General features: G+C 20.3%; 4 protein-coding genes across 6 annotated transcripts; 2 read left to right on the top strand and 2 right to left on the bottom strand.

Annotated features, from left to right (window-relative positions):
• Nucleotides 1–516: 516 nt before the first annotated feature.
• On the top strand, nt 517–1884 carry LOC107966055 (PRKR-interacting protein 1 homolog). Its single transcript, XM_026445618.1, has 3 exons — nt 517–853; nt 1115–1294; nt 1501–1884. The coding sequence occupies exons 1-3, from the start codon at nt 755–757 to the stop codon at nt 1861–1863; spliced, it is 642 nt and encodes a 213-aa protein (XP_026301403.1). The 5' UTR covers nt 517–754; the 3' UTR covers nt 1864–1884.
• Nucleotides 1885–2355: 471 nt separating this feature from the next.
• On the bottom strand, nt 2356–7276 carry LOC100577369 (HEAT repeat-containing protein 6). Of its 2 annotated transcripts, XM_003249936.4 has the most exons (12): nt 7084–7263; nt 6719–6964; nt 6391–6618; nt 5504–6329; nt 5103–5395; nt 4653–4994; nt 4233–4480; nt 3888–4107; nt 3615–3692; nt 3339–3545; nt 3127–3243; nt 2356–2952 (listed from the first exon to the last, which is right to left on the bottom strand). In XM_003249936.4, exons 1-12 carry the CDS (start codon nt 7246–7248, stop codon nt 2773–2775), a joined length of 3150 nt encoding a protein of 1049 aa, XP_003249984.2. In that variant the 5' UTR covers nt 7249–7263; the 3' UTR covers nt 2356–2772. The 2 variants fall into 2 exon arrangements, with proteins under 2 accessions (XP_003249984.2, XP_016773368.1); XM_016917879.2 differs by lacking the exons at nt 2356–2952; nt 3127–3243 and having other exon boundaries at nt 3503–3548; nt 7084–7276.
• A 479-nt stretch (nt 7277–7755) lies between these two features.
• Nucleotides 7756–9020, top strand: LOC409290 (60S ribosomal protein L14). 2 transcript variants are annotated; one of them, XM_006561926.2, is made up of 4 exons: nt 7756–7852; nt 8157–8258; nt 8495–8689; nt 8832–9020. In XM_006561926.2, exons 1-4 carry the CDS (start codon nt 7850–7852, stop codon nt 8979–8981), a joined length of 450 nt encoding a protein of 149 aa, XP_006561989.1. In that variant the 5' UTR covers nt 7756–7849; the 3' UTR covers nt 8982–9020. The 2 variants fall into 2 exon arrangements, with proteins under 2 accessions (XP_006561989.1, XP_016773437.1); XM_016917948.2 differs by lacking the exon at nt 7756–7852 and adding an exon at nt 8022–8043.
• Nucleotides 9021–9431: 411 nt separating this feature from the next.
• On the bottom strand, nt 9432–11397 carry LOC100578513 (KIF1-binding protein homolog). Its single transcript, XM_003249940.4, has one exon. It carries the CDS (start codon nt 11249–11251, stop codon nt 9461–9463), a length of 1791 nt encoding a protein of 596 aa, XP_003249988.1. The 5' UTR covers nt 11252–11397; the 3' UTR covers nt 9432–9460.
• Between the last annotated feature and the right edge of the window lie 100 nt (nt 11398–11497).

Below are 11497 nucleotides of genomic sequence, written 5' to 3'. Positions count from 1 at the left end.
TATAATAAATATTTTTCATATAATAAAATATAATAATATATAATAATATATAATATGTATTCACATCACATATTAAAATATATTATAATATAAATTGTATTAATTTAATCGTATTTATTTTAATAAGACTATTAAAAATCAGTTACAATAAAAATATTACTAATTATAATTAATTATTTGAATAAATCTTATTTCAAATAAATTTTGTAATCAAAATAAATCATTGTAATGTTAGTACTTAAATTTTCTTAGGTTTATCTCTAAATGTAATAAACAAAATTTAATAAACAATATAAAATTTAACACTTAATAATAAAATAATAATTAAAATAAAATAATAAAGAAAAACTTATATTAAAAATATAATATAATATAATTTATGTGAAAGAAATATATAAAGTATACATAAATAAAAATAGTATCATAATAAATAATATAGTGTCATACAAAATCATACAAATATATAATTATAAAATATTTTTAAATTATTAATTATTTATGAAAAAATATATTTTTTAGTATTTCTTATAATTAAATTTCTTATGTAATATTTATATTCATATATTTTTATATAATTAATTATATTTTTAGTTTTGTATGTAAAGAATTGCTATAACTAAATGTATTGATTTTATATTGTACGTTTCACTTTTGTTATCGTGTATGTAACCTCTTATTATTATAGTTTGATAACAAATGTAAAAATTATAATAAAATTAATAAAGTTTCTTATTGTATAAAAATATATATCATTATGCCAGAAAATAAAGAAAAAGAAGAAGAAAAACCTGTTGTTGCAAAAACAGCAATTGATTTACAACGATTAAAACTTCAAAAATTGATGAAAAATCCGGTAAATATTAAAATATTAAAACATTATTTTAGTTATATTTTTATTTTTTTTCTTTTTTAATTTCAAACGAATCAAAAAGTGTTATACAAATCATTTTTATCTTTTTGCATATTCTTAATGACTTTGATAATATATAATATGAATATATAAATGTATATTCATATAATATATTCATATAATGTTTGATTCCTGTATTAAGTTGATTTTATTTTTTTCAAATATTGTTAATATAAAATATTATTTATTTATTTGTTATAATAGGAAAAACCTATTATATTACCAGAACGACCTAAAGCTAAAAGTACACCTACAGTACCAGAATTTGTTCGTAATGTAATGGGTAGTAGTGCTGGTGCTGGTAGTGGAGAATTTCATGTATATAGACATTTAAGACGTAAAGAATATGCACGACAAAAATTTATTCAAGAAAAAGGTCATAAGGTAACAAAAATAATTTTATTCATGATTTTATATATATATATATATATATATATATATATATATATATATAATTTTTAAAGTATAATTATTTAACATGAGTTAAACTTTATATTATTAAATATAAAAATTATTTTTATTAGATTAAATATACAAATGAATAATACAAAATTATTTCCTTATTTCATTTGTTTTCATGTTTTCATTAGGAACTTTTAGATGCAGAATATCATAAAAAAATTGAAGAAAATAAAAGAATAGCTAAGGAAATAACTGCAAAAAAAAGAGCAAAAAGATTAAAAAAAAAACAAAAATGGAAACAAAAAAAAAAGATAAAAACTACAAATATAGAACAACATAGCAAGAATGAAAATAATATATATTCTTCAGAAGAAGAAAATTTAAATAAACAGGAATTAAATAATAAAAATGATAAAATAGTTAAAAATATATTAAATTCAAAAGATTTTAGTCAATCCGAAGAATCAAATTCTATTGCAAATACAAATAAAAATAAAATTAATAGTAATATAGAATATATAGATATAAATGTAAACAATTCAGTTCCTTAACAAAAATAAATAACATTTGGATTAAATCAGTAATTATAACAATTAAACTAATAAATAAAAAATTGTGACTTTAATTTTAATATTTTAATATTAAAATTTAATATTTTTTTTGACTAAAATTATTTTGAAAAAGATATTATAGGCATTTAATAAGTAAAATTTAGGAAATTATTTAAATAAAAAAATTATAAAATGTTTACATTTTAGTTAATTGAAACATATTTAATATATAGATATATAATAAATGATATAAATGATATATTTAAAATTTATAGATTTCATATATAATGTAATCCATATAAAAATAATTCAATATTAAAAATTATATAATATAATAATTTTCTTTATATTTTATCATACTGATAAATATACTGTTGTATTATTTTAAAAAATCTATTTAATTTAAAAATTATCTTAATATTTATATGTAACATTTGCATTTACATTTGTATATTTTATTATTTCTATCTATTTCCTAAAAACAAATTTTTTTCAATTCAATATAATCTTTATTTCTAAAATATTTATTTAGAATCATTCTATATGCTTATTATGTACATATACATATATATATATATATATACTGTTCGCGACTTAAAAAATTTTTTAGAAAAAATATAATTAGTTGATTTTAATGAATAATGAATTTATGATTAGTTAATTAGATGAATCTAATTCATATATTCATAAAAATGAGCATATATATATTAATTGAAAGTATATCAATAAAATCATGTAAAAAAAAAATTTGTCTTGACTCTATGATGAGAGTTTTTTGTCAGCCGCGAACAATATTTACATAGTTTAAATATAATTATATATATATAATTGTATATACATGTCTACAATTATAGTATACAATTAATTTATAAATATATTATATATATATAAAATATTAATTATTTTTTACTATACATTATTCTGAAAAATAATATCATCTAAATTATCAAATCGTTTAGTTCTTTCAAAAATGCTTGCTAAACTTTGGGCAATTTTTCGTTCTTCTAATAATATAGCATTTTTCATATATTTTTCCAATTGAGATTTTGCCTTTATTATATCTCCCATTTTTTCAGGAACAATAATTTCCTAAAAAATATATACAAATATGTATTTGTGTATGAACACAAATTTTTAAATTAATAAAAATTATTTTATATTTTATATATTTAGAATAAAAAATTTAGAATAAATATGATAAAATATTAATAAAATTAATATATTTTAATAAATAGTTTAATTTTTTAAATAAGAAAATCATACTTGAAATTGTTTTATATAACTAGAAACATCATTTATATATTCACTTATTTCTGCCCAAAGATTTTGTAAATCTGATACTTCTGTATAAGCAGCCACATGACTAAGAGTAAGGCACAACTAAAAACATAATAATATTTATGTATATATAATTTCGATTATAGATTTAATATTTAATTATTATAGATTTCATATTTAATAATAATATTAATTACTTGTTGAATAAGAGCATCACGATGAGGATACTCAATATAACTCGGTACATATTGAGAATTTTCAAAAGCTAAAATAAGACTCTTCCATAAAATTATTATATATTTTCCATAGGAATTACAAGAATATAATGCCCATGCTGCATTAGTACGCACTTTAAAATTTGGACTATTACAAATTAGATTGCATAATGCAGGAAATACCTGATCCTACTAAAACAAAAAAATTGTATTAATTGTAATATAAAAAACTAAAGTTTTATTATATTTATTACATACTCGCCAAGAAGATGGTAATATACTATCTGGATTATTACTTAAAACTAAACCCAGAGCTCGACATGCATTCCAACGCACCTTTAATGTATAATATAGAAAAATATTAAAACATAAAATATAATAATAAAAAGAAATTAAAATAATATTTAATATAATGTAAAAATAATTAATGCATATAAAAACTTTCAAATTATAAGATATGAAATACAAGTTTTTTGATTGTATTTCAAATTACTAATTATGTACTTAATTGATATATTTTAATTTACATACCTTCATATCATTTCCTACTGTAGCACAACTTATCAAAGTCTCTAAACCTGGTGATGTATCTTTCAATATGTGTTTGTTAGAACATAAATATAAAATACTCCCAAGGGCTCGAACAGCATTGCATTTTACCTTATCATTGTCTTTAGATGCTTTAATACTGATTTGATATATCTTTGGTAATAAAATTTCCAAAGAAATAGGTTCAATATCTTCATAATCTCTTTTTTTATAAAAATTTATAAAAAAATTAAAATTTTTATATAAGATTAATATATGATTTTAAATATAAAATAGTTTAGAATAATTAAAAAATATTAGTTAAACATTTATATATCTATAACTAACTTTTCTTTAGAAAGACAATTGCACAAATTAGCTAACGCCCATGCTCCCTTGATACGAACACCGAGATTTTTATCATCAGCAGTTAAACAAACTATATCAGCTAGATCCATTAAAAATCCAGTTTCTTCTCTTAGTGCAGGTAATGTAACTAACATTCCTAGTGCTCGTAATCCAGCAGCTCTTACAGCACTTTCTTCATCATGTACTGTACCAAATAGTACTGTAATAATTAAAATTGCTTGTTTTCTCTAAAAGAATATTTATAAGAGATTAAAATATTTTCTTAAATGATTTATTATTTTATTATATTTAATAACAACATAAATAATTAATCATTTAAATAAATTTTTTTAAATGTTTTACTATATAAAAATATATTTATATAAATTATCTAAATTTTTAATTTGTATAAATACTTACTTGAAGTTGGGCAAATACAATAGAATTAATATTGCCTAAACAATCACATGCAGCTTCTCTTATTATTGTTTGTGGATGTTGAAAAAGTGATATTATAGGATCAAATATAATATTCCAAAATATCAGAGCATTATTATTTTCTAAATCAATATTCATGAGACAACCAGCCATAATTTCTAGAGCTCTGCAAGCATGTAATATTACTTGTGTTTCAGAATCTTGTATGACTTCTATTAAAGTTATTGTAATCAATTCTATTTGTGAAAATACAAGACTTTCAGTACTAAATGCCATTCTACCAATTAATTTTAATGATTGAAGACGAACAGGTGTACTCATTGTCTATAATCAGATAAATCATTATTTATTTCTTAATTTATGTTTAATAATTTCTTATTTTAAATATTTTTTTTTTTATAATTAAATTGCTAACTTAAAATATATGTATACCTTATTTGATATATTTTCTAAACAAACATGAATTAGAAAACAGATATTTGTCTGTTTGAATAATTTATTATTATATTCATTTGTCAAATTATTTTTAAGATCTTCAATATCAATCTCTTCATTATTTTCTTCTTCTATATTTCTTTCTGCTTTATCAATTGAAGTATTTAAACATAGTTGATCTCTATTTATAGTTAATTGTTTTCCAAGTATTTCAAATATTTCTGCAGTCACTGGATCACAAGAAGCAATGGCTTCAAAAGCTGATAATGCGGCAACACGAACTGTTGGATCTATATAATAAATAAAAATATATATAACATTTTATTTCTTACAAAAAAATGTAAATATAATAATAGTATTAATAAAAATATAATAAAAAGTATTAATAATAAGAATACCTTTGTAAAATATATATGGCCTACAATTTCTCATTAATTTTGTAGCAAGTCCTGTTTTCAAACGTGCATATGGTGTACCCTGAATTAGAGCAGCAGCGCATTTTAAACCATGTGTTAAGACTGCCACATTTGTTTCACTATTTAAGATCAAAGATAAAGTAAAATGCAATTCTTTAATCATTAGACAAACTGTACCAAAAAAAGTAATAAAAGACATTTGATCAACTTCTTCTGCATGTATTAAGAAAGGTTTAACATCAATTAATAATTCTGTTAATGTACTTAACATATGTTGTTTCACTTTAGATACAGATTCTTTTAAAATACTTCTAGTTAATACTCTAGCATCATTGCGTGATCCAGTAGCAATAATTTGTGGCCAAAATCCAAATATTTCACGACTTGGTGAATTTTCAATAAGTACTTGAAGTAATCGTACAGTTTCTAATCTTATTTTAGAATCCATAATAATAGAATTACTATTTTCAGTATCTGAGGTATCTGAATCACTTGAATATATATTAATTCCTTTGGATTCTAATACAATATTATTCTTTACTTCTGTAACAACTTTTTTAGTAGGTTGTTTTCTTAATTTTGCTTTATGATTTTTTAAATTTTTGCATTTAGGAATTACATGAATTCGTTCTGGAAGATTCATTACTGCTGGACGAAGTAATTGTGGTTTTAAAGGAGAATAATCTTTAAGACCATAAAATAAAAATGCTTGCACAACTCCCAAAATTTCACCCATAAAGTCAATAGAATGTGGTAATACTTCATTAACTGTTATCATTTGCAGAATATGTAAACATGAACATAATATCTATAAATTTAATGTGTAATTAACATTATAAAATTTAATTTGTTTTATATGTATTACTTACTTTAGTATGATAATATTTATTATCATTTATATACAAAGAAGAAACAATATTTAATGTAATATTTTTAATGGTATATATCAATTCCTTTGTTATAAAAACACTATTGTCACTCATCAAAATTCCTTCTAAACAATTAATTGCATAATAATGAGTTTCATTCCATTGTGCATCAGATGAATTTAAATATTTTTTTAATAATTGATCATCTTCAATCAATAATTTTAAATACTATAAATACATATTTTTATTTTAAGTATTTTAAATATTATATTATATTATATATTTATAATAATTAAAATATTATATTTTTTAAAAAATATATACTTACATCAATATCATTAAATTGTTTATTCATTAAAAAACTTTTTAAAGCTAAAAGAATATCATTATGCGTAATAGATAAAGCAAATTTAAAAACTTCTATAAACCACTGTTTACAATGTATAAATATTTGTTCTTGAAAATTAATATTGTTTTGAATTATATTGATTAAAAATCTGCAAAAACTTTGAATCAAAGTTGTTTCTGCAAATGTAACGATATTACATAATTGTTTAATTAATAATTGCACTCCCTAAAACATTATTACAATATATACATAAATATATTTGTTTATATATACATATATAAATTTTGCATTATATTTTAATTAAAATAAAACAAATTATTTTATTACATCGTATGATAACTTACATCATTATTTAAATCTGTTAAATAACGATAATCAAGATTATTAAGAACACAAAGATAATTATTAATTAATTTCGTTTCATAATTCTTTGTCAATACGAGTAATTTTTCTACTATATAATTAAATTTTATTGTATAATTTGTATGATCTATATTCGTTAAAGTCATTTTTTAATATTTTTATCTGTTTAAATACAACTAAAAGATGTTTTAATAAGAAATATTTATATAAATATTATATCGTATATAAATATTTCCAACTGTTATACCACAGACAAAGTATATGATAGATTTAATACTTTTCAAAATCTTTGTATCACACAAATTAAAATATTAATGCAAAAATCGAAAATTTTCTGCAGTCTTCGATTTAAAATAATAAAATTAGAAATTATATATATATTTCATTAAATATTGTAAAATATCACATATAAAAATATTCTTTTTACATCTAAGTATCAAGCTCAGTATAAATAAAGATTCTTTTCTTTTTAATATCTAAATATTAAATTCAATTTAAATGAATAGTTTGTAACAATTTGCCATTTCTTATGAATTATATCGAACTTAATGATATATAATGATATATATTTTTTTATTACTTTTTTAATTAATACAAAATAAATCAATACTTATTTATTTATTTTTTATAAATTGTATCTAGGAAATTTTTGAATAGTTAAATTTTTGAAAAATTACTTTTATCAGTTGGTATCAACAATGCTTAATCCGGTTATAGATTATATAGGTCTTTTGCTTCCGGTAAACCATGGTAAGTGTAGCGTAGTTTTAAATTTATTGATATTGCTCATAAAATCTATAGTATTATGAATTTATCATTTTAAAAAAATTGTTTTTACATATTTTATAATTTAATTTATATTTATTTATTCTTGAAAATGCATAAGAAATATAAAAATTATTCAATATAATCTTGCATTTTTCATAGTTTTCAACCACATGGTATGTATTTTAAATTATTATAAATATATTAAATTAATAATTAAAAATTATTTATAATTTATGATATAATTTTTCATTATTATAAAAATAATTGTTTTTTTTTTGTTAAATAGCCATTTCAAAGGTTTGTAGAATCTGGTCGTATTGCTTATGTGAGCGATGGGCCGCACAAAGGTAAACTTGTTGCCATTGTAGACATCATTGATCAAAATCGGGTAAAATAAAATTTTATAAATATATTATATTTTTTATTAAATATTAAATTAAAAATTATTTAATATAAATTATAGATATAAGTTAAATATAATATATGATGATCCAATATCTTGATAGGAATTGCCGACTGAGATATAATTGATGTCAACATACTTTCACTGATGCAAAATATTTAATAATTATATATTAAGGAAATAATAATATTTTATATTAAATTTTAATTTTTTTTTTTTAGGTTTTAGTTGATGGACCTTCTTCAAATGTTCCACGTTGTGAAATGAGATTAAATGATCTTCATTTAACTAAATTCCGTATACGTTTCCCATATACTGGATCCACCCGTGTTGTACGTAAAGCATGGGAAGCTGCAAATATTAATGACCTTTGGAAACAAACTATGTGGGCAAGAAAGGTTGAAGCTAAGAAAAAAGTGAGTATAATTATATATGTATATAATATACATATTAAATCATCATATATATATCTTTATAATATCTTTATATATCTTTTATGTAATAACAAAAAAAAGTTATTTGTACATAGTAATAAAAAATATATTTACTTAATTTTAGCGGCTGGAACTTAGTGATTTTGATCGTTTTAAATTAAGAAAAGCAAGACAAATAAGAAACAAATTAAGGACAGATGCATTTTACAGATTAAAAAAGAAAGCTAAGAAAACAAAGGCTACAGGTACCAGTAAAAAAGTTGAAAAGAAGTGATTTTTTATTCTATGAAATAAATACAAAATTATCTTATAATTAGCATTAATTATTTAATTACCTTTTATCTCTATTTGTAAGAAAAATAAGTTAAAATTAACAAAAATTCTAATAATAATAAATTTAATAAATTTATAATTTATTTACTTTTAAAAAATATAATACAATATAATTTTTAAAAAATATAAAATACATGCGAAATATATTTTTATAATTTAATTTTATTAATGTTAGTAATACATATTTTTATTTTATACATTATAATGATTCTATTATTATAAAATAACTATAATACAATTGAAAATGATAATGAAGTTTGTCACAATTATAAAGATAGAAAAAATGAAAATATTTTGCTTTTAAAAACTACTATTTCAAAACAATTTATATAAAATATGTTAAATTTAGAATTCCATTAAATAACATATTGAATATTATTAATTTTATTTAAACATTATTCCTTCTTATATCATTTTTATTTACTTTGATTGATAATGATTTGATTTAATTATTGATAAATTTACTAATTCTTTACACAAATTTAATTCAACTTTCATTACTTCAGCTGCTTTGGGATATTTTTCGCAATAATCAATTACAAATTTATATGCATTGATACTATTTTGCATATTTTTTATTTGAATCGTTTTATCAGGAGTTATTATCTTATTGTATAATCTACCAAGATGAAAGTAAGAAAATAAAGCTGGTTGCATCACATCGTCAGAAAATTCTTGCATTTCGAAATTAGAATTACGAACATGTAATGAATCAAGAAATGCTTGAAAATTTTTTATAGAATTTCTTGCTAAATGATTAATTTTTGTTAATGTTTGTGGTGAAGGTTTTTCATCAGACGATCGTAAACGATCAAGTTTTATATCCAGAATATCGGAATATGTTTCTCCTAATTCAATCCAAATTTGTCTACAGGCAGATTCATAATATTGTGGATTTAATTCTGCGATAACATTTTCTAAAATATCTATTCTTCTTTTATGCATTTTTGCTTGTCTATCTTCATGTTCTTCAAAGAATGACAAATATTTATAAGCTCGAGAATTATCTTGTATAATTAATATATAATCAGATGCATGATTTTCTAAAGTATAATATGTTTTAGCTTGTTCTAACCATTTTTGAGTATTTAAGAAAACTGATCTAGCATCATCAAAATCTAATAAATATTTATCAGTTATCTGATTAGTAATTGGTTTTATTTCTTTCTCTAAAATACTGAATCTTAAATCATTAATTATTTTTGATTTTGAATTTTTATTTAATTGTTTGTTATCCTGTCCTGTTTCATTTTTCTGCATAAGTCTTTCTTTCGATGAAAGCATAAGTAAAATTCCATATTTAGCCCAACATCTAGCAACATCTGCACTTCTATGTTTAAAATTTTCCCATTCAGCTGCAAGTGTTTCATTCTCCTCATTATTTTTGGATTTTTGTTCTAATATATTTTTATACTTTTGTAATATGTAAGATGCTGCTGCTAAATGATGTCTTGCTTGAAAGAAATTATTATTTTCCATAAAATATTGAGATAATGTTGCTGCATTTAATGCCCAATCAATATAATCTAAATCTTGCACAATTTCATTATGACCTAATTGCTTCCGCAAAGTCATATGACAATATATTGCAGATTGACAATGATCTTTCAAAGAACTGTATACTTGAGCTAGATAATATAATGTTAAGGTATTAACTTTTTCTAATACCTCTTTAGGACTTAGTTCATCTTTAATTTGTTCAATACCAAAATTCTGAGCTATATTAATAGGATCTCTACAGGGATTATTAATATTTATAAAATTGTTATAAATTTTCTCTGCTTGATCTAAAAAATTTTTTGCCTTCATAGGTTGATTCCATTGAGACCATATAATACCCAATTGATTTAAAGCACTTAATACTGATATAATAGCTTCTGGTTCTAATTCTTTATTTTTCAATAATTTTATACATTCCATAAATTGTTCTTCACTTGCTTTTAATTCTTCCGTGTCAGCATGTAATAAACCACGATTTAAGTGAATCATAGCAAGCATTATAACTCTTTCTCTTTGTTCTTCTTGCGACATATTTTCTGAAATGCTAATCAAATCTGCTTCCATTGATTTGAACATTTCAATTGCTTGATATTTTATTTTATAAGGTTTGCTTTCCATTGTAGATTTGTCAACATCATCCAACAATTTTCGAACATCTTTAAATTTTGCTCGCACTTTTGTAATTATACTCTGTACAGAATTAGATTCCATCTCGATTTATCTTTTTGTTTATATATATATATATATATATATGTATATGTATATGTATATTATGTATATATTATTTATTATTTCTTTATTTTAAATGTTATTATGACAAATTTCACGATATTATCATGATTTTCAACTATCATACATTATACGTACTAAGACATAGCCTTTTTATGAAATCCAAATACAAACATATTTGAGCATGCTCAATAGTATGATATAATAATAAATTTACTAAAAGATTTT

The sequence above is a fragment of the Apis mellifera genome, linkage group LG1, assembly GCF_003254395.2.
Source record: "Apis mellifera strain DH4 linkage group LG1, Amel_HAv3.1, whole genome shotgun sequence".
Taxonomy (NCBI): domain Eukaryota; kingdom Metazoa; phylum Arthropoda; class Insecta; order Hymenoptera; family Apidae; genus Apis; species Apis mellifera.
This window is presented reverse-complemented; position numbering and strand designations above follow the sequence as displayed.